Source organism: Eupeodes corollae, chromosome 2, assembly GCF_945859685.1.
Source record: "Eupeodes corollae chromosome 2, idEupCoro1.1, whole genome shotgun sequence".
Classification (NCBI taxonomy): Eukaryota; Metazoa; Arthropoda; class Insecta; order Diptera; family Syrphidae; genus Eupeodes; species Eupeodes corollae.
In genome coordinates this window covers 23,162,250-23,189,002 of record NC_079148.1, presented here as the reverse complement: position 1 = coordinate 23,189,002, position 26,753 = coordinate 23,162,250, and the positions used below count along the sequence as shown (strand labels likewise).

Genomic DNA, 26,753 nt, shown 5'->3' with positions numbered 1-26,753 from the left:
AGTGACGAAGAATTCTGGACATTGGTTCAAAGTGCCCGTAATTAGTGCGGTGATGAGGGATATAGAAAAGGGAAACAGATCGCAGATTTCGAGGGTTAGTGTTAAGATGAATATCACTCAGGAGTGCCGGGGAATCTATATTGCCCATTAACAATTGGTGAGCAAACAATATATCAGCGTTTTTGCGTCTAATATATAACGGCTGCAAGCCTATCAGTTTTAGTCGATCAGCATAAGGAGGCAAGTTGGATGTATCATCCCAGGGGAGGCCACGTAAGGCAAATCGAACGAAACGTCTTTGAACATTTTCAATTCTGAGTGAATGGTTTTCATAAAAGGGAGACCATACTTGGCATGCATATTCAAGATGAGGACGGACTAGGGAAATGTAAAGCGCTTTAGTAACATAGGGGTTGGAAAATTCTTTTGACCATCTCTTAATAAAACCGAGAGATCTATTAGCTTTATTAATAATTTGGTCAAAATGGGAATGGAAATTCAGGTGTTTGTCACACATAATACCAAGATCTCTAATAGAATCGACTACGTTGACGGCGTCATTAAGGAAGTAGTATACTCTATGAGATGGAATTTGTTTGCGCGAAAAGGTCATTTGTTTACATTTACCTACATTTAACTCTAGGAAATTATGCATGCACCAAACAAAAAAGATATTAAGATCATTTTGTAAAAGTAAGGAATCAGATGGAGTAGAGATAATCTTAAAAATTTTCTTATCATCCGCAAACATTAGGATATCTGAGTTTTTTAATTTAAGACAGACATCGTTAACAGATAAGACGAAGAGAAGGGGGCCAAGGTGACTACCTTGTGGGACTCCAGAAGTTGCATGTATAGGACTGGAGACTGAGTTACGGAAAAGGACTCTATAAATTCTATTCGCAAGATAGGAGCTTATCCAGTTTATAAATATAGATGGAAAGCCTAGAGCTCTTAGTTTGAGATAAATTATGTTATGGGATATTTTATCAAAGGCTTTGCTGTAATCAGTGTATACGACATCAACTTCTTTGCCATTCTCAAGGGCTGACAAAACTTTGGATATAAATTCAATTAAGTTAGTCGTAGTGGATCTACCTTTAAGAAAACCATGTTGAGCGGGGGAGAATAAAGGCTTGCAATGGAAATAAACGGAATCATAAACTAAGCTTTCAAAAAGTTTTGGAATGCATGAAAGTTTAGCAATAGGTCTATAATTGTTAATTTCAGTTTTATTGCCTTGTTTATGAATGGGAAATATAAATGAATCTTTCCATATATGAGGAAACACACCTTGAGAAAGAGAGAGTTCAAAGAGTGCAGTAAGAGGCTTTGACAGAGAATGCATACATTTTTTTAGAACAACTGATGGGACGCCATCAGGACCAGGGCTAAAGTTTTCTTTGAGGCTTACGATTTTGGCAAGTACCATTTCTTCAGTTATTGTAAACGATGAAAGGGAGGTTTGAGTGCAACCATCTAAATAACTAAAGTAGTGTGGATCAGGATCATGCAGATGTTCAGTATACGATTTGCTAAAGTAATTAGCAAATAGATTTGATATGGTTGTTGGATCAGAGGAGATTATGTTGGAGAAACTCATTGAAGGTGGAAACCCATCAGATTTTCGTTTGACATTTATAAACTTGAAAAATTTCCTTGCATCAGAAAGAAGGTTATTTTCCATTTGGTTAAGATATTGGTTGTAAAGGGATTCCCTTAATTCAGAGAAAGAATTATAGGCGAGAAGATAGTTGTTGTGATCAGTATCAGATTTGGACTGTAAAAAGATCTTCCAAAGCTTGTTACGGGTATTTCTTAGGCTACGGAGCTCTCTGTTGTACCAAGGGGGAGCAGAGGTGAAATCTTTTCTACGAGAGAACGGTACTGATTCTTTAATACAGTACGAAAGAATCAAATAAAACCAATTTGTAAGGGACTCAACTGTTAATTGGAGGGATCTTAATTCAAAATCGGCTGAGCTAAGAAGATTGTTAAGTTTGGAGAAATCAGCCCTACGAAAATCATAACAGTAATTTTCCATTTCAAAAAAGTTGTCTTCAAATTCAATGGGGAAGGAGAGATTAAGGGGTGGATGATAGCGATCCAAGGTTGAGAGAAGATGAGGGCTCGCGGAGACAACACAGTTATCGCAATCAGATGAGAATATGAGATCGAGGTGTCTCCCCATAAAGTTTCCTACTCCATTTAGTTGAAAAAGACCACAATCAGACAGACGATCAATGAACAGCGATTCAGATTCAGAAGAGATGTTAGTTGGAAAGAAGGATGTCTGATCATCTGAGGTGGACCAATTGAGATGGGGAAGATTAAAGTCACCTAGAACGATGATTAAATCATTAGGTTGCACTAGTTCAAGCAGATAATCAATGGCATTAACAGCGGCTTGGTATGCTTTAATTTGTTGGGCTGGCCGAATGTAACAACAAAGGACAAAAAGACAAAACTTAGGGAGTGTAACCTTAGCTGATACACCTTCAAATTCGATTGAAGTGGGAATACAGAGTAATGAACTTTCAAAATTATTAGCGATAGCTAAAAGCACACCACGACCGTGTGTATTACTCGCACATTCCACGACATCCATTCGATAGATGGAAAAGTCGTTAGTGAAGAGTTCAGTACTAAGGATATCAGGTGTGAGGTTGGTTTCGGTAAGGGCAAAGATGTCATAAGGAAGGTTTTGGGAGTTGTTAAAGACGGCAGAAGTTTTAGACCTTAACCCTCTTACATTTTGATAGTAAAGGCTAAGACATTTAGGTTTAGTGGTCTTTAGGTTAGGAGCGATAGTATTTCTTCATATCTGCACGGGATTTTTGGATATACGAACCGATACATAGAAGACATTTTAGGGGATCACGTCGTTCCCTACGCCAGTTTCATCGGCAAAATGTCGTCCTAATGCAGCAGAATAAGCCCTATCATGAATACCATCGTAATCGGAAATTTTAAATAATCTCGAAAAACTGTATCATGAAATTCGTTCGTGATGCAAAATTGTTTGAGATTTTCATAATAGGGCTGAATACTGTAGGTTCAGTGCTGCAGTATTTACAGAATGTCGAAATAACTGCTATGAAAACATGGAATGAACTTAGGAGAAAAGTTCGGGCGCCTTGAGTGCATTTTTTTGCTCTTTCTCACTAGTGTTTTTTAAAAAGGAAGAATAGTAAGGAAATTATTTAGAAACACAGAAATGTGTGTTTCCAACCACATTTCGGACTCACCTAATTTACAATTAGGAAACATCAATTTAAGTAATTCATCTGGAGCTAGAGATAGCATTTTTGTTATTGGTTCCATAAATCTTTTTCGATGCACCCAACTCAGAACCATTACAATATTTTGTCCAATAACTATATGCACTGTGCAATACAGGAAAGACAGGGTGATTGTCTCTCGCTCTAATTATCAAGAAAATATATTCAAGGGATTCTGTAATTCGTATTATAAAATTTCAAAAAGCTCTGATAAAACACAAAAGGGCTATCTTGCTGTTTATGTGATTTTTGTACAGGTTGATCTCACTCAAAATCTCTTCGGAAAATCTATGGGCAACTTTGTCAAAGTTGTCGACTTTACTCGCCCTAAAATTAGTGGAAAATGATGGCCTTTGGCCATACACAAACAAAAATTATTGTAAAGGAGCTATACGATCAGTTTAGTAATATAATAAGGCTCGAGCGGTGCGAAATAAATGTTATAGGAGGTGTACGCAGGGCCGGACAAAGCATATGTGCAAGATGTGCAAATGCACAGGGCGAAAAATTCTGGGGGCCCATTACCAGGAGCAAGAAAATGTAATCTGATCTTGCGTAAACAAACATGTACTTCTATTTGCCATTTTTTTTAACCAGAAATATTATGACGGCTAAGTGAGCCGTCAGCTAAACTTTTTGTTAAACAAACGCAATATTAGGGTGTAGATGGTTACAAATCAATGTTTAGCTTTAAGTATTTTTTAAGTTTTATTAAATATCGAGTTGGATGACACGACTTCACTATTCCAGCATATGAATATAAAAGAACTATTTTAATGGCTAAATACAAATTGGTGGTCAGATATCGTAAGGGTGAAATCGAAGCTAAGGTTGGCTATTAATAAGTTTTAAAACCGTAAAGTTTAAGGTGGATATTGCAGTGAAGGCGCGAGTGTTTACACTGCACCTGTCAACAAATATTCTTAAAATAATCTCAAAAAAACATTCATCACAACTGTCCTAAGTTATCTCTTGCCCACTAACTAACATAACTTTCATTCTTGCATTCAATACTAATTTAATTCAATATATGGCAGGACTTATTTATACGGAATCATATGGGTCAGAGCGTGCAGGTTTTCTTATTGCACACTGTACCTGTGTATGAGTTAAGTGCCTGCTTACGGGAGATGAAATTTTTAACAGAATGGAAGAGGAGCATAGAGTGTAAAAATTAAAGAGGGAAGATTCTATGTGGTGTGGGGTCGAATCGTTCGTTCGCAGGCAGTTTTTTTTTATGAAAGTTAATGACTGTTGTAAAGGCTACTTTTAATGTTTTTCGAGTCTGGTGCAGAATGCAGATTGTTTCAATTGTTTTTTTGCTTTGTTGGTTAATTAATATTAAATAAATAGCTATCAGTTGTTGATAAAAGTGACTTATTTTGTGACAAGACAAGACCGGAATGTGACTGACTCAGTTGATTTTAGACAAGCTTGAATTACATGGAATTTTAATAAGTAACTTTCGAAGCCAAAGTTTCGACAATGGTTCGAATATGAAAGGATAAGAAGCGGTTGTTCAGAATCGAATTCGAACCCTGAAACCAAGAGCATTTTTCGTTCCATGATGCTCGCATTTCTTAAATTTAGTGATTAATGCATTTAAATTTTGTTTGATACAATTCAATGTTTGTATAACTTTTTTTCAAATTCCGCAAGGAGGTGGGATATTTATAAGAAAAAAATTCCAAGTCTTATTTGGAAACCCCTTTCTTAGACTAGATGCAGGTTAGAAGAATTGAGGCATTTAAAAACAAATTTAGAAGAAACACATGAAGCCCTTATAGAAATAGAAAATCCCTAGGCAAAAAACATTGCAGAATCGTTAGGAAATAACTTTTTTGATTTTACAATTATTTGCTGCCTGCAAATTTGGTTTGATGTTTTAGAAAATATAAATAAAACTAGTAAACATTTCCAAAGTCCGTCCGTTAAACTGTCAACTGCCATAAAAGTTTTAGAAAATACAAAAAGCAGTTTAATGTTAATGCGTTCCGATGAAAAATGTAATGTTTAGATTTGTTCAATTAACCGAGCGTATTGCTAGTTCCCTAGAAATACTGAATTGGTTTCCTGAAGCTTCATCATTGCGATTTCAACGGAGAAAGACTTTATGCTGATAAATGTCCAGAGTCTTTATTAGACCAGAAACAAAGATTTAAAGTAGATTTTTTTTTCAAAATTCTTAATGAAGCCACTCAATCAATTACACAAAGGTTTGAACAGCTTGATACATATAACATCAATTTTTCATTTTTATGTAACATAAGCGAATGTTTAAAAAATAAAAATGTACATGCTTTATGCCTTAATTTTCAGAATGTTATAACATTAGGTAGTTTTAAAGATTTAGATAGAGAAGAATTGTTTCAAGAGTTAACCGTAATGTCCCCGCTTGTTACACCACAAAGCTCAAGTTTAGATATGGTAAATTTAATTTTTAGTTCAAACTTTGAAGATTTTACTCCGAATTTAGTAATTGCTCTCCAAATCCCTAATACAATCCCTGCCACGGTAGCTTCAGGAGAACGTAGTTTTTCTAAACTTAAAATTATTAGAAATTATCTTAGGACAATCATGACTCAAGAAAGGCTAACCGTCTTTCCGCTTTACTCGTGGGAATAAAATGAAAAAAATTAAAAATAAACAAACAAACAACACTATCCTAAAACAAAAAAATCGCACCGAGGCTGTCAATGCGGTCACAACACCTGAAAAGGCTGTCGAGCCAAATCAGGTGTGTGAACGTGTTGTCAACCCTGTGGTTGCTACTAGTGGCGAGAGTCCTTCTCCCTCTACTAGCCGCAACATATACTTGAAGTAATTACCCGTCAGTGGAACAGCTGTGACGCTCGGCAGTCCCAATGGCGGAAATTCCACACCCCACCTCTTCCCCGCTCCTGCTAGGACGTCGCAAGCGACCCCAAGAAGGGACACCCCATCCGGAGAGACAAAATCTACGACATGTGGAATTGACTCGAAGGGTGAGGGCACACCAAATGGGTCTTCTCCCCAAAAATAACCCACTGGCTATACACTTCGGTAATCAGGCCGATACTCATTTATGGAGCCGTCGTATGGTGGACCGCACTGGACAAGATGGTAAACCTAAATAAGCTCATTAAAATCCAGCGGTCAGCAGGTATGTGCATCACAGGAGCACTTCGCACAACACCAACCGCAGCACTGGAAGTGCTTTTAAACCTAACACCACTTGACATCTTCTCTAAAAAGGTGGCTGCCAACTCATGTGTAAGGCTTAGAGCCACCTCTCAATGGACCAGTAACAATACTGGACATACAACTATTCTAGACAATTTCAGATCTATCCCAGATCGCTTAGACTATACCACCCCAAAAATGGTATTTGGTAAAAGATTCCATGTGTCCATCCCTTAGTACCCGTGGCATGATGGTTAGTGCGTTGGACTGTCATGCAAGGGGTCATGGGTTCAATCCCTGCCTGTGCCACCTTAATTTAAAAAAAAAATAAAAATTAATTTTCGCGGGTACTGCATCTTGCGAGGAATTGACAAATCCTTCAAGAGTAATTCTTGTCATGAAAAAGTGCTTTCTCAAAACTAGCCGTTCGGATTCGGCATAAAATTGTAGGTCCCTTCCATTTCTGACAACAGTACTCGCACACAGGAATGGTTGAGAGTTGTAAGTCACTAGGCCCTGGTTCACAACGGACTGTTGCGCCACCCCATTTGATTTTTTGTCCATCCCTTCAAGATCCTCCTGGGAAGAAGAGGGACCCCTGGAAGACGATGCGGTACACTTCTATACTGACGGTTCAAAGACCGATCACGGAGTTGGAAGTGGTATCTTTTCAGAACAACTGAATCTCAGTCTATCCTATAGACTTCCTAATCAATGTAGTGTATTCCAGGCAGAAGTAATGGCAATTAAAGAAGCACTATCCTGGCTCAAAGAAAACGTTATATCTTGTAAGGATATATGAATCTTCTCAGACAGCCAAGCCGCTCTTAAATCTCTCGCGTCTGTCTCCACAAACTCTCGAACAGTCCACGATTGTCAATTACCTCTGAATGAGATGACGGAACAGTTTAACATTCACCTCATTTGGGTGCCGGGCCACAGAGACATTCCGGGAAATTGCAAAGCCGATGAGCTCGCCAAAAAAGGAACACTTCTGCCTTATGTTAGACAAAATCATAACATAGGAACACCACTTGCTACATGCAAATATCTTCTCAAGCAATATGCTCTAGAAACAACAAATGCTAGATGGTCACAAAGTACCACCTGCCTAGCAACCAAGCAAATATGGCCAAGTATTGACTTAAAACGGTCAAAAAGCTTGTTATCACTGAGCAGATAAAGTATAAGATCTACAATTGGAGTAATAACGGGACACTGCCTCATAGGAAGACATGCTCTGAGGCTAGGGGTCTATACAAATGACTTCTGTAGAAGCTGCATGGACGAGGAGGAAGAGGAAACAGTACAACACCTTCTGTGTACATGTCCAGCACTCTCTATTAGAAGGAATAACTTTCTCGGTAATCCCTTCTTCGATAACACCAGTGAACTGGCAACGATTGAAACAAAACGTCTCTCTAACTTTATTAAAAGTACAAAATGGTTTGTTTGAATTCATTACTCTCCCATGAGTAACCTCATTAGTGGTATCACAATGGACCCTTGAGGTCTACGTGTGTCAATGACATCTGGACAGCCACTCCAACCTAACCTAACCATGACTCAAGAGATATTGGTAGGCTTATCTATGATGTCCATTGAAAAGGAATTATTGAATTCTTTAGAATTTGATGATCTCATTTCTGAATTTGCAAAATGTAAGGCCAGAAATGTAGGTTTCCAAGTTTAAACGTTTCCCCTCTGCTCATTTAATCGCTGCGTTTTAGTTTATGGCTAAGGGTTACTTGGAATACCTTAATAACAAAAAAAAAACGCCCTGAAAGTCTACCTCCTGGGTAATGTGGTAAAGGCTTATGCTTGTGTATCAGTTTACGTGTGAAAATATAAAAAAGGGGCGCGTTTTACTAATCTTGCACAGGGCACAAGTTTGCCTGGGGCCGGCCCTGCGTGTACGTATGCTGCTTTAAAATATTAGAAGAAAATGCACTGTTGGAAATGACAGTGGTTAATTTTTCAAATTTAAGCTGATTTTAGATAGTTTTGTGTGCAGCAGGCACTCTTGTGTGGAAGAAAGCTATCTCTTTAGGCTTGTATACAGGGGGTCTACGTTATGTCCTTTCCAATTAAATATTTGATAGTGGACACGGTTTAGATAAATTAACTAGGTAAGGTATGCTTAAACATTTTAAAGACAAAATGCTGCTTTTTTTTACTAACTTTAAGTTTTTTGAGATGTTTGAGATGAAAATTTTAGCAAATTGAATGCTTGACAGTTTTGGTAAAGATGTAAACACCTAGGTATAGACACGAAACTAATAACGAAAATCGAGATCTCGCGAATGCACCAAATATGAATTTATACATAATGTTTAGAACATCAAAATGGAGATATAAACAGTCTTTCAGCTTACTATCTCTCATTCCGAGGTATTTGACTGATCTAAGACTATTGCTACTGTTTTCATGTATTTTTTTAGTTGTAAATTCTTTTGATACGGTCACAAATTAATTTCAAGGAAAAATGCCTTGCTTTAAACAGTTGGACTATTCTATACTATAGAATATTAGGATTTCGGAACACGTGCTATCCAGAAGAGTAAAACACATATTCATATAAAAAATATTTTTTTTTACAAATTTAAAATATTTACATACCCTTCAATATAGGCCCGTCCTCGAAGACCAACCAAATGAGCCAAATATGCTGGAGCTGGATACGAGACTGAACGATTACAACGGGGGAATAAATGGCATAAATTATAAGTCAGTGCTTGCAAATCGTCGATATTTATTTTTGCATCATCGATAATGACATTGTATCGTGTAGGTTTGGAGGTTCCTTGAATTGCTTTATGGCTAACCAAAAAGAATTGTGTCTCATTTGGATGGCAAATTGTTTGATCAACAACTGTTCCTGCCTTAACATTATTATACTTCCCTTCTCCGTCGCACTGTTTGGGAAAGAAGCGTGTGTGATGACGTTTAACAACAATAATTACGGTGAATTTGGCATTACATTCCATCTGAAATTAAGGAACACAGTAAAATAATTAATAATTTAAAGTACACAAATATTATTAATATTTAAAAAATATTCAAACGATTTTAATGGTTTTTTTTTCCTAACGTCTATATCATTGAGTTTCTTCAAAACTAGATTTAAAGGGGTTTCGAGTTTTAAGTTTTTTTTTTTGAAATTTCGTTAATCAAATCAATATAACGTTAATTGATAAGTTTCTTAAAAGAAACTATAAGACAGTCAACATGTTTTCTATCTCAACGCATTAACGATTGCATTGACGTTAACGTTGATACAACCTTTGGAGCCATTGCGTGGCCAATTTTCTGGGACCGTGAACTTTAAATTTAATACCGATTCAAAGCAAATTTCGAATGTAATTCTATAGGAACGTACAATATGGAAATTAAATTAACAGATAGTTTTATAATTTTACTAGCTGACCCGACAAACGTTGTTTTGTCATATAATATTTTTTAGAGAATATTTTGCTAGGGATAAATAACTAATTTTTTGTAAGAGTGTAAAGATGTGGTATATGAGTGGGAGAGCTATAGAGCACTGTAAACGGTGAAAAAATATGTTTTAAGATAACAAATCATCAAATAAATTTGTTTAATTTATCAAAATTAATTATTTAAAATTATATACATATTGCTAATTTTGACAATACTACAAAAAAACCATATCAATCCCTTATTTCAACAGAGTGTACAATATTTTTTGTGATCCCCATCTTTGGCCAATACAAATAAACTGGATGGTTTGCCCACTCGAGAGCACGCAACGTATAATTGTCCGTGTGAAAAACATGAAGTGCTTAAATCAAAGCCGCAGACAGACATCGTTTGGCCTTGAGACTTTTTGATAGTCATTGTAAATGCCAATCTAATTAAAAATTGAAGGCTTTTGAATTGAATTGGCACAACTGTTGGTATAATAGGCATTCGCGGTAATAATATATTTTCAATTCGGAATTTGACAGAATTATGGCTTGGAAAACATTTTTCATTAATTTGTGCCGTTGCACAACCGTGGTGGGTTCAAATTATGAAGCAAAATTACCGGCTTCAGTTGTAAATTATGCGGTGACATACCTGGTAATCCAATGAGTTCAAAAACTCAGTTGGACTATTTACAGCTTCGGTAGCAATACAAACTGTATCAATAGGTTTTGTATGACACCAAGTCTCCTGGTAACAAAAGTTGTATCTTGAGATTTAATTCGTTGGCACTACTGATAAAATTGCTCTTTCTGCCAGCTATTAATGATTTGATATCGTCTGTGAACATCGGGAAATATCTGGTCAATGAGAACATCTTGTGAATCAATAATCAATAATTGTTTTGTGAATCTTCCAGTGGATGGATCTTGATACTTTGATACTTTTTTAACATTACGCCTCAGTGGCAATGATTTTAAGCACTTTTTTAACTCTTCAGCGTACCTTGAATGCGGAATAACGGGAAGTGTTTGTCTGAAATCACCTGAACGGAGTTCTCATTGTTTTTTATATCTTTCAATGGTCTCAAGCGAATGTTGTGTGTAATAGTGCATCCATCACAGATGATAATTTTAAACTGTTTCAGCACTGTAGCCATGGATGATAATTTTTTTATAGTGCACAACGCATCTGGGTTATTTTAAGTATTTAGTGGCAGTTTAAATACTGACTAAAGAATATGCAGCAGCCAATGCGATACCATTATTTGATTGTATTTTAGCAAGAATTAGTGAAAGAAGGAATGTATTGCCAGTTCCTCAAAAAAAATCCACATTGTCCCGCCAAAACTGCGGCGAGCATGACGTGATCAAAAATGGTTCTTTGTTCTTCCATTTCTACAGTATTGTATTGTAGTTCACGCGATTCAATTCAGTGTGTATTAAATCAGAATGCACATCGAAATGACTGAGTGGTATGTTGGGAATGATAATGCAAAGATCCTCAATAGCAACCAATGCTTCAATGTACATAGTCACGGAATACTATCGTAAGATCGTTGCACCGTTCACTATGTTGGTGCAATGAAACCATAGTACTTAAAAACCTATTCTCAGAGCTACCGAATGTATATGCAAAATTTCATTGAAATTGGTTAAGCCGTTTCGGAGGAGTATGGCATTTAACACTGTGACTGGAGAATTTTATACAGTGCTATGCAAAACATTTGCAACTTTAATCACCTACCAAAAATACAACATATTCGACACTTAAGTTGTTAAAACGAAATTATTTCTATTGCCTTAGACTTTATATGAATCAACCTTACTGTAAAAAAAAATTGAAACCACTAATCTACAGATAAGTATAACAAATGCAACAGCTTAACAAAAAAAGTAGGTACTTATTTTTCTGTGCAAAACATTTGCAACTGACGGCCATGATTTATTTTGATAAACGATTAATTTGATTAATTTTCAAATTGGTTAATTTATTTCTAGCTAGCCATAGACGATGAACATGTTGGTGTGATTTGTTGGCCAGCGGTTCGCCATACACGGGCCAACATGTTTATAAACTTCATTTTTTGTGTGACTGTCGTGAAGTCAGGATGTGCTTTAGAAGTACGGATGATGCAATAGCATGTTCGATAATTTATATGTGCATAAAAGAAATTTGTTCTTGTACAAATCACTTTTTGAATTCCATATTGCCGGTTCACATTTTATCGCTTCAATGAAATTTTCAATAAATAATTTGCATTGCGACGACATGTTAACTCATTAAAAATAACAACACAAATGACGAATTGTTTTCCCACAACGCCATCGTCGATTTGTTGGCCAACATGCCCATACACGAATAATTTTCAGCCCAACACCAACAAATCACACCAACATGTTCATCGTCTATGGCTAGCTTTAGTTCGTTGAGCAAGTATAAGCCAAGTGTTTGATCGAGACAGGAATTGTTTTAAATAAATACGAATAAAAAAGAAATTTTAATTATAATGGCCGGAAATAAGTATAATTCAGAAATGAAATCAAGAATTTTGAGTGATTTCAAAAACAGATAATCCCAGAAAGAAATTTAAATCAAATATACGATACATAAATCTACCATTTGTGGGATAATAAAGTCTGGAAAGTTAATAACTTATCATAGAGGAGGCAGACCACGCAGTACCACAACAAAAGAAGACTAAGCTTGAATTAAAGTTGTCCATTGACTCATCTACAATAAGACGCCGCACACTACAGGCCGGATTGCGTGGTTTCCAAAAACCTTTTATTTCAAAAACAAATTTAAAAGCCCGATTTGAATTTGCACGAACTCATCTTATTTGGAGTTTGCAAAAATGGCAAACAGTCTTATTTTCTGAGGAATCAAAATTCAACATGTACGGGTCCGATGGAAGGCAACTTGTCAGGAAGCCAAGAGGTGAGACTAAAACCAAGGTATACTGCTTCTCTGGCCGAGAAATTGGACCTATTCGACAAGTAGAGGGCAAAATGAAGTCAACAGACTACGTTGAAATTTTTAGAAACACCTTGCTTCCTTATGCAGATTGGGAAATGCCACTTGCCTGGACATTCCAACACGACAACGACCCAAGCACAAGTCAAAGTTCGCCACGAACTGGCTTTCTGAGAATAAGATAAGGTTTTTGCAATGGCCAGCGCAGTCCCCAGACCTAAACCAGATAGTAAAAAGAAGAATCGGCAGTGGAATGATATTCCGGAAACTATTATAAATAACCTCATTGCTTCTATGCCTAGAAGGTGTAGAGCTGTTATCAAAAATAAAGTATGCAATCAATTATTAGTATTTTCTTGCATAAAAATAAGAAAATTGTAGGGTATGGTTCAAAGTTGCAAATGTTTTGCACAGCAATAAACCCGACTTTTCAAGTTCTTATTCCATTTTTTTTTTTATTTAAGTGAATACTGTTGTTTTTTTTTGTTTCATCATATACTGTTATAAATCCATGAGAGCGGCTGGCAGTGCATTGACAGAATCAAAACAGAGACAAAGAAAAGAATAAAAATAAAACAAAATTTTCAAGACAAAAAGTCGATTTGCAAAATGGTCCATCTATTCTCGTAATATGTTTACCACTGTCGTTTTTTAGATAATAATTTTAAAATATTTTGGAAGTAACTAAATAACAAAAAAACAACCTGAATGTTAAAATAATTAATTTACGAAATCTAATGATTATAATCGAAGCAACGACAACATTCCAAACTTTGGAAGATGTTTCTGATAGAAGTTTAACCACTTCTCTTTACACCCTTTTATCTCATATATTTTATTCTCTTAAAAATCTTATTTAAAACAGCAAATTTAAAAACTGATCCAAGAAACGTTAATTTATTTTAAAACAGTGGCTCTAAAAAGTGTGAAGTATTGTCAAAGTTGGTGTGTTAATTTATTCTCGCTTTGACCGTCTAATATTAGCTTAAGATTTCAAAGACTTACAAAACAAAATTTTCCACTTTTGCTTTCAGAAATCCGAGAATATTATTTTTATGATTTTATTTCTCAAGAGTTTTCTATCACACAATTCAAAGAGAAATGCTAATTTTATCGCTAGGTAAGAAAGAATAATGAATTGTCTTTATATCTCATTCTCCTACTCTGATTAATCGATTAATCGATGTTCAAATGGTAGACATGTGCATTCAAGAGGACACAAGCGTCCACAGGTTTTTCTTAAAATCAACCTCTGTCTATCAACTCCTACTCTCACCTCCACGTGGTGAACATCGGGTGCCTAGTACCTCAACTGGAGATCGGGTTCCAACCCCAGTGGTAAGTTGTTGGGGCAGCAAACGAGAGAGGTGGGGAGAGGTGTTTCCACTAAGGCACTCTCCTTATCCAGACGGCAGCGGAGGAATTCCCGAGATGGAATAAACGGTGGCGTCTACAGTTCCAGTAAGGTTGAACTACTTAGTGAACACCTTATAGGGCTTCTTCGACTTATTGGGAGCCCAGGCCTGTAAGGAGCGGTTATATCCGGCTCCCCATCCTTGGAGTTATACTTAGGATCTGGCCCTCCAGGTTGGAGGTTGTGCGTCGGGGTGACTTCCCGCCACGTAAAAGCTTTCATAGTTGCGAAGCACCAACAAGCCTCGGATACGGACAGACAACCAACGCAAACGAATAAAGGCCAACGAACTTCGGATATGCACGTGGAATGTTAGGTCCCTTAACAGACCACGTGCGGCCGAAGAATTAGGGGAGGCCCTAGAACGATATAAAGCAGATATCACCGCCATCCAGGAAATACGATGGGATGGGCCGGGCAAAAAGAGGATGAAAAACTGCTATATTAACTGCTACCACGAAAACCAACAGCGCTTATTTGGATGCGGATTCGTCATCGGAGCCAGACTTAAACAAGAAGTCTTGAGGTATAGGTGCATCAATGAGCGCCTCATGACCATACGCATCAAGGCTAAATTCGGCAACATTAGCCTGATATGCGCGCACGCCCCCACAGAAGAGAAAGATGACAACACCAAAGATATGTTCTTCGAGCTCCTAGACAAAACATATGAGCAGTGCCCTAGCTGCGATATTAAAATAGTCCTGGGCGATTTTAATGATAAGCTAGGAAGGGAAGACATCTTTGGTGGAATAATCGGGAAGAACAGCCTGCACAACAACACTTCCGACAATGGATTCAGGCTCATAGATTTTGCTGCGGGGCGAAACGTCATGGTAGCCAGTACGCGTTTTCCACACCTCAACATCCACAAAGGAACCTGGACTTCTCCAGATCAATCTACCGTCAACCAGATTGACCATATTGCGATCGACGCCAGACACGCTTCCAGCATTATGGATGTACGAACTTTCCGAGGAGCTAACATCGACTCGGACCACTACCTCGTTGTAGCCAAGGTAGCACTTCGGATTTCCAGACCCAAGGCAAAACAAGGAGGTGCTGGGAGAAGATACAACGTCGAACGGCTACAATCGCCAGAGATCGCCAAATCCTTTTCCGACCGAGTTACAAGTAACCTCTCTCGAAGTTCTCTGCCGCCAACACAATGTATCGAAAACCAGTGGCAACATTGCTAAGATGCAATCAGAGAAGCCGCCTCTGATGTGCTGGGTTTCAAACAGCCACCAACAAGGAACCCCTGGTTTGATGAGGAATGTCGGCAGGCAAATGCAGCCAAACAACAGGCATGCAAAGCGGCGCTGCATAAAAGGAGGAGAGCTTCTCGTGGGCTCTATGAGCAGAAGAGGCGAGAGGAACGCCGACTTCTCAGAAGGAAAAAGAGAGGACATGAGAAGCGTGCGGTCGAAGATGTTGAGAGGTATAAAAGCAGGAATGAGGTTCGAAAGTTTTATGAACAGGTGAAACGAAATTCACAGGTACATAAACCTAGAACCGAAGGCTGCAAAGACGAAAGTGGAAACATCATAGTGGAACCGCAGTCAATGCTGAGGATATGGAAGGACCACTTCTGCAGACTGTATAACGGCGACGAAGAACTGAATCCCGCTGTCAGGCAGGATGACCCATTCGATATAGACGACGAAAGCCACCAATCCCGTCCTCCCGACTTAGACGAAGTAAAGATTGCCATATCTAAGTTGAAGTCTAATAAAGCCGCTGGAGCAGATGGCTTGAATGCCGAGCTCTTTAAAGCAGCTGGAGATAAGCTGGTTAGGAGCATGCACCAACTTATCTGTAAGATATGGTCGGAAGAAAACATGCCCGATGAATGGAACCTCAGTATTGTTTGCCTGATCCTGAAAAAAGGAGACCCTCTAAACTGCACCAACTATAGAGGAATAAGTCTACTTAACATCGCCTATAAAATCTTCTCTGCCGTAATATGTGAACGTCTAAAGCCCATCGTCAACAACCTGATAGGTCCTTATCAGTGTGGTTTTAGACCAGGAAAGTCCACAGTTGATCAAATATTCACATTACGGCAGATCCTGGAAAAAACTCAAGAACACCAAATCGACACCCACCATCTTTTCATCGATTTCAAGGCCGCATATGATAGCATCTACAGGGACGAGCTGTATAGAGCCAACTCGTCCGTTTGTGCAGGATGACCGTGGAGAATTCGCGCTGCTCCATAAAGGTTGGAAACAACTTAACAGAACCTTTCGATGTCAAAAAAGGTTTTAGACAATGTTAAGCGCTGTCATGCGTTTTTTTTAATATCTTGCTTGAAAGAATAGTGCAGAGCTCACACGTCAACACTAGAGGCACTATCATTCAAAAATTTGTCCAATTACTGGCATATGCTGATGACATTGACATAATCGGAAGAACTCAGCCTGATGTCAATGGGGCTTTTGTGAGTATTGAGGCAGAGGCGGAAAAAATGGGTTTAACGGTTAATGAGGGCAAAACAAAGTACATGCTGTCGTCTAGAAAGGACATACAACACCGACGTGGTAAAGTCCTCTCTCGAGGGACCAAAGTGTTGCTATATAAGACCCTTATCATCCCCGTCCTGCTATATGGTGCAGAAGCATTGACCATGACAAAAGCGGATGAAAGCACCTTGGGTCGCTTCGAGAAAAAAGTTCTTCGTGTGATCTACGGCCCCGTATGCATCGAAGGGGAGTGGAGGAGAAGATGGAACGACGAACTGTACGGGCTGTGCAGCGACGTAGACTTGGGTAGAAGAGTAAAAGTCCAACGACTAAGATGGATGGGTCACGTAGAGCGCATGGAAACCAATGCTCCGGCCCGGAAAGTCTTCGAATCCGCACCCACAGGACAGCGCAGTAGAGGAAGACCGCGAATCAGGTGGCGCGCACAAGTGGAAGGTGACCTCACCCAACTTCGAGCGCGAAACTGGAGACATCTAGCTAGGGACCGAGCTAGATGGAGAAGTTTGTTGGGTGAGGCCCTAGTTCACACAAGACTGTAGCGCCACCTTAAGTAAGTAAGTAACTCTGATTAATCTAACTGAGAAAATTGAATTCTCATAAATCTTAGAAATATAAAATAGCCAAATAATTTTATTGACATTTGAATAAAATTTTAAGTTTAAAATAAATACGTTTTTGTTTTTGTTGTTACATTGTTACATTGCTAAGATGCAATCAGAGAAGCCGCCTCTGATGTGCTGGGTTTCAAACAGCCACCAACAAGGAACCCCTGGTTTGATGAGGAATGTCGGCAGGCAAATGCAGCCAAACAACAGGCACGCAAAGCGGCGCTGCATAAAAGGAGGAGAGCTGCTCGTGGGCTCTATGAGCAGAAGAGGCGAGAGGAACGCCGACTTCTCAGAAGGAAAAAGAGAGGACATGAGAAGCGTGCGGTCGAAGATGTTGAGAGGTATAAAAGCAGGAATGAGGTTCGAAAGTTTTATGAACAGGTGAAACGAAATTCACAGGTACATAAACCTAGAACCGAAGGCTGCAAAGACGAAAGTGGAAACATCATAGTGGAACCGCAGTCAATGCTGAGGATATGGAAGGACCACTTCTGCAGACTGTATTACGGCGACGAAGAACTGAATTCGATATAGACGACGAAAGCCAACAATCCCGTCCTCCCGACTTAGACGAAGTAAAGATTGCCATATCTAAGTTGAAGTCTAATAAAGCCGCTGGAGCAGATGGCTTGAATGCCGAGCTCTTTAAAGCAGCTGGAGATAAGCTGGTTAGGAGCATGCACCAACTTATCTGTAAGATATGGTCGGAAGAAAACATGCCCGATGAATGGAACCTCAGTATTGTTTGCCCGATCCTGAAAAAAGGAGACCCTCTAAACTGCACCAACTATAGAGGAATAAGTCTACTTAACATCGCCTATAAAATCTTCTCTGCCGTAATATGTGAACGTCTAAAGCCCATCGTCAACAACCTGATAGGTCCTTATCAGTGTGGTTTTAGACCAGGAAAGTCCACAGTTGATCAAATATTCACATTACGGCAGATCCTGGAAAAAACTCAAGAACACCAAATCGACACCCACCATCTTTTCATCGATTTCAAGGCCGCATATGACAGCATCTACAGGGACGAGCTGTATAGAGCCAAATCGTCCGTTTGTGCAGGATGACCGTGGAGAATTCGCGCTGCTCCATAAAGGTTGGAAACAACTTAACAGAACCTTTCGATGTCAAAAAAGGTTTTAGACAATGTTAAGCGCTGTCATGCGTTTTTTTTTAATATCTTGCTTGAAAGAATAGTGCAGAGCTCACACGTCAACACTAGAGGCACTATCATTCAAAAATTTGTCCAATTACTGGCATATGCTGATGACATTGACATAATCGGAAGAACTCAGCCTGATGTCAATGGGGCTTTTGTGAGTATTGAGGCAGAGGCGGAAAAAATGGGTTTAACGGTTAATGAGGGCAAAACAAAGTACATGCTGTCGTCTAGAAAGGACATACAACACCGACGTGGTAAAGTCCTCTCTCGAGGGACCAAAGTGTTGCTATATAAGACCCTTATCATCCCCGTCCTGCTATATGGTGCAGAAGCATTGACCATGACAAAAGCGGATGAAAGCACCTTGGGTCGCTTCGAGAAAAAAGTTCTTCGTGTGATCTACGGCCCCGTATGCATCGAAGGGGAGTGGAGGAGAAGATGGAACGACGAACTGTACGGGCTGTGCAGCGACGTAGACTTGGGTAGAAGAGTAAAAGTCCAACGACTAAGATGGATGGGTCACGTAGAGCGCATGGAAACCAATGCTCCGGCCCGGAAAGTCTTCGAATCCGCACCCACAGGACAGCGCAGTAGAGGAAGACCGCGGATCAGGTGGCGCGCACAAGTGGAAGGTGACCTCACCCAACTTCGAGCGCGAAACTGGAGACATCTAGCTAGGGACCGAGCTAGATGGAGAAGTTTGTTGGGTGAGGCCCTAGTTCACACAAGACTGTAGCGCCACCTTAAGTAAGTAAGTAACTCTGATTAATCTAACTGAGAAAATTGAATTCTCATAAATCTTAGAAATATAAAATAGCCAAATAATTTTATTGACATTTGAATAAAATTTTAAGTTTAAAATAAATACGTTTTTGTTTTTGTTGTATTTTGTTTAGATGTTACTTAACGGTAAAGTATTCAACTATTTGGTTGTAAAATTAAATAAAAACTCTGATCGATTATTAGTTTTTAAGATCGTCTTTTGCAAAATTTTAGAGTTTAATTTTAGTGTTATCTTAAAAAATTGAATAAATACAAATATAATTACCTGTTTACAAGCTGTGCGCATTGCACTCACTTCTATTTTACTTATTAAGGGAAATTGTCCGTCAGAAACACCATCGCGATAATAGATAATATGATCTGGCAGACTTTTAGTAAACTTTTTGTAAACATTCAAATGCTGGGTCATTATGTTTAGCATATCTTCGATCGTTTCAAGTTTAGCCGTTTGTAATCGATACTGCATATTGTATTGGGTTCCATAAAGATCATGAGAAGCAACAACACCAACAATACTGGGCAAATTAGTTTGCAATGGTGAAGGATGGGATACATCGGCTCCAACAAACATTACTTTGGATTTCTGTAAAGTTATTTCGTTTGTAGGCGAAATTTTGTGATTAGTGCCATTCAATTTGGCATTTACTTTTAATAGAATATTCCCAATAGTCATTGCATCAATTATTTTAACAGAATTAAATCTCTTATTATATGAGCGCATTGTATCGCCTTTGATACACTGAGTTACAATGCCACAGGACAGTTCTGCTTGCTGTTTAACTTTAGAGTATGACTCAGCATTATATGGTAGGATTACAAAAACGAGGCTTACTTTGCTTTGTTTCAATTTCTTCAGATCGTCTAATATGTTAATGGGACCACGACCTTTCCCGGCTTCCTTAATACTATGACACGACGGAGACAGGTTCATTCCCAATTTATAGCTTTCTTTAACAATCTAAAAGAAGTATTGAATGTCATATCGTGTTGTCTTTTATTATATTTATGTACTCACCTTTTCGACAAAATGTTCTCTCAAAAACATTTCATTAATGTCGTTATTTTGTGAAATATTTAGGATTGCCCATTGATGAGCGTTTGTATCGCATTTATAAAACTTTAAACCTCTATTCATCCATGCGCCCGGACTGTCAATAGATATAATTTTCCCTTGACAATATTCAATAGTCGGCGATGACAGTAGGCGGGCGCTTACAGTAATAAACGACTTATCGACCGATATGCCGAATCGTTCCACCGTTGGATGCATGTAAAAATTAAAGCTTTCCAAAAGATCCATTATTTTGGATTTTCGGACGTCAGTGCTCGTTGCTGCGTGTTTAATCATGTTTCGAACTTGGTTTTCAGTGTCCTTTCGCATTATGGCTTGACCAGATGGTACTTCAAGCAGTTCTAATGGAATATAAATATTTTTAACAGTACTACCCACATGCAGACATGGAAAGTCTGGTCTTAATAATTTATAGCCTTTAGATTCGAAGTATTGTTGGACGGTAAGTTGTTTACCATCATCTGTTTTAAATGTTTGCCTTGAGGAAGCATCCATTACTTTAACGAATTTAAATTCTTTTTCAATGCCCTTAAAGCATGCAGGTGGTTTGTATTTTACGCGCAGGCCCTTCAGGAAATCTGTCAATTCCTTTGGTGATTGGAAGCGTAAATTTTGATAAAAATTTAATAAATTAACATTGGTAGGAAATGACTTGTGAGATACGTCAACATTAAGCAAAGGTTGGTCGCATAACATGGCTGCTTGATAAAGCCCATACCATAACTCAAATCCATCTCCCAAGTCTATTTGGTTTCTTGGTTGTTTAAAAAACGACCGGCCAGCACGTACACCAATTTCATGACATGGAGTACTAAGGACGACTTCTATGCATTGCAAAGCACGCATTGGTTTATCAAAGATCCTTTCAATGTGATAGCTTGACCTTAAAACGAATGCAAATATTTAAAACAAATTTTTTATTAATAGGAAACGAGTAATATTTCTTACGATTTAAGTGATTTTAAATCAATTTCGACGTCATCAGTAGCCTTTAATGTGACTTTAAATGGTAATTTTCTGTCTCTTTCAAGAACATCTACCTGTAAATAGAATATAAATATACTTCTTTTTTAGCATTCAAATAACTTTAAACAAAGACCAATATTGGCTTTGGAATGATATTAATACAATTATTGAAACAGGAGGTTTAAACTTACCGTTATTTCAGATCCTAGTTTATCACTTGGCAATAAAACTGGACTGTAAGCGTTAGCTTGTCCATCATATGCCAAGCTGTATTCCGGAAAGATTTTTTTAACATACTCATTGAATGCTACACGTAAAAATTTCTTCGGCCTATCTGGATCAATTTTAACATCGTAGTGATAAGCAACGTCAGGCATGTTTTTGAGGTCTAGCATAAGGTAATTTGTTTCAAGCTCGAACTTTTGGCCAAGTGTTCCCCTTGGGATACTCTTTTGAGGCGGAGGTACTCGTACAACAGCATTGCTTTGTCTGCTGGCTCCACCCCCACTATATCTGTCTCCGTATCCACCTGCACCACCGCGATCACCTTGATTAAAGCCCCCTCTTCCACCTCTACCACCGTATCCTCCTCTACCTCCATCTCCTCCGCCTCCACCTCTGCCTCCGTATCCTCCTCTACCTCTATCTCCTCCGCCTCCACCTCTGCCTCCGTATCCTCCTCTATCTCCAGTCTGTTGACTTCCTCTATCTCCACCGCTCCAGGCACTTTGTTGCTGTTGATAAGCTCCGCCTCCGCCTCCACCCCTACCCCCGCCTCTGCCTCCGTGTCCTCCCCTACCTCCATCTCCTTGCTGTTGGAAGCCAGTTTGTTGACTTCCTCTATCTTCACCGCCCCAGGCACTTTGTTGCTGTTGATAAGCTCCGCCTCCGCCTCCACCCCTACCCCCGCCTCTGCCTCCGTGTCCTCCCCTACCTCCATCTCCTTGCTGTTGGAAGCCAGTTTGTTGACTTCCTCTATCTTCACCGCCCCAGGCACTTTGTTGCTGTTGAGAAGCTCCGCCTCCGCCTCCACCTCTACCTCCACCTCTGCCTCCGTATCCTCCCCTACCTCCATCTCCTTGCTGTTGGAAGCCAGTTTGTTGACTTCCTCTATCTCCACCGCCCCAGGCACTTTGTTGCTGTTGAGAAGCTCCGCCTCCGCCTCCACCTCTACCTCCACCTCTGCCTCCGTATCCTCCCCTACCTCCATCTCCTTGCTGTTGGAAGCCAGTTTGTTGACTTCCTCTATCTCCACCGCCCCAGGCACCTCCACTTCCACCTCCACCTCTACCTCCGCCTCTGCCTGCGTGTCCTCCTCTACCTCCATCTCCTTGCTGTTGGGAGCCAGTCTGTTGACTTCCTCTATCTCCACCGCCCCATGCACCTTGTTGCTGTTGGGGCGCTGGTCCTCCGCCACTACGATCACCTCTACCTGGTTGTTGACCGCCTCCTTGCTGTTGTGGCTGCTTATTAGATTCTAAAAGTATTTAAGCGTTTTAATTGCCAATAACAAGAAAATATTTTAAATAAAATTATTAATTTTCGTGTACGTTTTTAAATATTATATAATATTTGTCCCTAATTCTATCGGGAAAAAATCTTAATATTTTCTTACAATCCTTAAGCTCATCAAACTAATTAATAGCCACACTCTTTTTACCAAACTTTTTAAGCAGGGTTTTCGTAAGAATATTAATTTCCTCGTCATCTACAAAAAAATCATACTTATGTGAAAAAAAATCGTGGTGTAAGAAACATTAAAATTTTCTACGAAAGTCGTTAAAGATCGGTAAGATTTTAATGTGAAAAACTTTTTAGACCAGGCGATAAGCCGTCATACTACTTCTTCAATTGCGCCAAACTCAATCGCCAAAATTAGAAGATCCATTCAATTACTCGGATACGCCGATGACATTGGCATAATTGGAAGATCAAAGCGTGATGTCAGTTGCCAGTTTTTGAGTATTGAGACGAAAGCGAAGATGGGCAAGACCAAGTATATGTTGCCATAAGGAAAGGACATTGAACGACGATGCGACGTCTTGAACAAAACGTCATCACGGACAGCTATAACTTTGTGGTAGTTAAGGATTTTGTCTAGCTAGGCACCGCTAAAAATTTAGCCAACTGCCACAGCGCTGAAATCAAACGGAAAATAACCTTTGCAAATCACTGCTTTTTTTTTACCTCGAATGCAATTGAGCAACAAAGGTTACCCTGCATAAGATATTCATCATTCCGGTTCTCATATATAGCGATGAGGATTGTATCTTGTAAAGGCAAGATGAGAGCGTCTTAGGATGCTCGGGTAGCTTTTGTCCCGTCTGCACAGATGGAGAGAGAAGAAGATACAATGACAAGATGTACATGTACGGGCTGTATAGCGACACTGACCTGGTTAAAAGAATAAGAGTCCAACGATTTAGATGGCTTTGTTATAAAGACTCTTTGTTTTTTGAAAATGAAAAGTAAATACAAAGAATCTCTCTGCTCCGGCTTCAGTGGAACGATTTTGGTACGAATTACAAATGCAAAATGCAGTTGCTCATTGAAACGATTTCATCATTGAAAGGGTAAAAAAGAACCAAAACAAAATTTCTGCGTTATAAAGAATCTTTTGATAAATCAATAAAAATTTAACCTTCTTAATGGCTTTTAAGTTTAGAAAATTTCATCAAGTCAAGTCTTCATGTGATATAATATTTGATAACCATATTTTTGTATTAAACTGAAAGCTATACTTCAATTTTCTTTAATTTATTTATATCTATGCATAAATGTAGAAAGATTTTTCTATGACAAGATTCCTTTTCAAATTGGAAAAGAAGTGAATATTTTCTCACAACCATACAAAATTTGAATAGGTATGTACATATGTATGTATGTAGTTTGCGAATTTTTGTTTGAAAATAATGTTTAAAAAAAACTAAAGATAAAAGTTAGTGAAGTACAAAATTAAGCATTATCAGAGCACGTAAGGGACTTGAAGGGGTAAGGCAAGTTTATATTGGGGAGGTTCGGACAATATAAGAGACTTAAAAGTTAGGCAAGTTTTTAGTATCTGATTGGCCAGATGCCAAAAAATTACCTTCCAATTAAGGCAACTTTAATGGAAAGTTGACTGGAAAGTTAGTCAAGAAAAATCTCCCTAACTATCAAGTCAAGTTCACTTCTATCAAAATGACAGTTGATACTGCCTTTTTCATTCAACTGAAAGCTGATCTTTATTACTCTATGATTTATTTATTGCTTTCTTTTAAATGTTTTGTGTAAAAGGGTTATTTGTTTATTGGAAAAAAAATAGAGACTTTTTCTTTGCAATTCCAAACACAAGTTGTGATGGATCAAACTTTATTGGAAAGTTGACGTTGAAGTTTTAAGAAGTGTTTTCCAATCGAAATAACAGCTGATCACGTTTTTTTTGTTATTTAACTAAAAGCTGAACTATATTAATCGGTGATCATCCACAAAAGACGCAAAAGACCTAATCCAATCAATCCTTTAGATAATATAAACAGCTTTAATAACCACCCCAAATTCATTATTATATCCCCCTCGGACTCCAATAAACCCTTCAAAAACTTAAGTATCTCAAAATCAAATGGGGTGGCGCAACAGTCCGTTGTGAACCAGGGCCTAGTGACTTACAACTCTCAACCATTCCTGTGTGCGAGTACTGTTGTCAGGAATGGAAGGGACCTACAATTTAAGGCCGAATCCGAACGGCTAGTTTGAGAAAGCACTTTTTCATGACAAGAATTACTCTTGAAGGATTTGTCAATTCCTCGCAAGAGGCAGTACCCGCGAAATTATTTTTTTAAATTAAGCTGGCACAGGCAGGGATTGAACCCAAGACCCCTTGCATGACAGTCCAACGCACTAACCATCATGCCACGGGTACTACAACTTAAGTATCTTCCTCCTCAAAAAAGCAATCGACAGTATAAGTACTCAGTATGAAAGTATTACCCAATTACGAGATGGTAATCTTCTCATCCTTGTTAAATCTGAAAAAATTGCAAATATTTTCCTATCAAAGAAAAAACTCTCAAACCTCTGCGATATTTCCGTGAATTTACACGAACAGCTCAACACGTCCAAGGGTACTGCCTTTGTACCGTGTCTAAATAACGTCCCAGAAAAAGAAATCGTCGATGAAATGAGTTCGCAAGGTGTTATAGCAGTATACAAATTTACCAAAACAGTGGACGATGTAAAATGTCCCACTGGCCGAGTTCTATTTACATTCAATCTCTTCCGTCCCCCACCAACAGTCGATGTAGGCTGGTTCAACATTCAAGTTGAAGCATATTTCCCGAATCCCATGCGGTGCCGAACTTGTCAAAAACTCGGACACACCTTCAACCACTGTAGAGGCAACCCATCATGTGTAACATGCAACCTCCCTCTCCATCCAAATTCCGAATGCACGCGTACTTCAAGTGCTAATTGCAATGAAAGTCATCCATCATCTGATAGAAATTGCCCAAAGTTCGCCCAAGAAAAAGAGGTTCTTAAAATAAAAACAATTCGAAAATGCTCCATGGCGGAAGCCAGACAAATCTTCAGAGAACAATATCCTCATGAAATCTCCAACCAAACCTTTTCTCAAGTTGTTAAAACCATCCCCCAGACTGATCCATCCAATCAGCTAAACCTAAATTCAACAAGCAATACCACCGACACTTCTAATAAATCCACCTCACCTCGTTTAAACACACTCAATAACACCGATAAGAACGCAACACCAACCAAACCTCCTTCCTCTCAAATAAAAATGTCTTCCTCAAATCAACAACCCTCTTTAACATCAACCCTAGTCCACCAAAATAACTCTAAAGCCGACACTCAAAACTTCTTACCATTAATTACTCCTGAAGTCCAAAGTAAAACTAATTTTGACAATCAATCCCATTCAAATCATCAATCGACTTCAACTTCTTTCTTAACTCAACTAGAACAAAACAAAACAATATCAATCTCAACAGGTGTACGAAATACTATAAGCGAACTTATGAATGAAAGCCCAAGTCAGAGAGAAAAAACTAAATGAGAGAGCCAAATTTCCTCGTCTCCGTCCCTTTGGAACCTCTTACTCTCATTTTTTATAGCGTGTTGAATTCGTATCGGTGTATACATGTTTTCACCTCGAAGAGCAGAGAGAATCGAGACATTTGATATTTCTTTCTCTCTCTGGTTTTCACAAATTAATTCTAGCAAACAATTTTCGTTTGTCAATGAATTACGGTAAACGTTAAAACGGAAGATTGTGGTGAATTTGTTTTTCTTTTCTTTTTCTTTGAGTTACAGATAGATGGCATTAACAACCAAAACCAGAAAAGATGTGTTCAGAAAGAGTGTATAACAAGGTTAAGGTTTTTTAGACTAGACTTTATTTGTTATGAACAAGTACA

At 38.6% G+C, this 26,753-nt stretch overlaps 1 protein-coding gene across 1 annotated transcript in view; it reads right to left on the bottom strand.

The window, feature by feature from the left end:
* The window catches only part of LOC129947793 (protein argonaute-2), a 37,920-nt gene that overhangs the window by 1,300 nt on the left and 9,867 nt on the right, over positions 1-26,753 (bottom strand). Inside the window, exons 3-7 of the mRNA XM_056058490.1 lie at positions 21,531-22,816; positions 21,322-21,413; positions 20,317-21,256; positions 19,567-20,259; positions 9,063-9,430 (exon numbers count right to left, since the gene is read on the bottom strand). Of these exons, the coding sequence (XP_055914465.1) occupies positions 9,063-9,430; positions 19,567-20,259; positions 20,317-21,256; positions 21,322-21,413; positions 21,531-22,816 (3,379 nt within the window). The remainder of the gene's footprint in view (positions 1-9,062; positions 9,431-19,566; positions 20,260-20,316; positions 21,257-21,321; positions 21,414-21,530; positions 22,817-26,753) is intronic.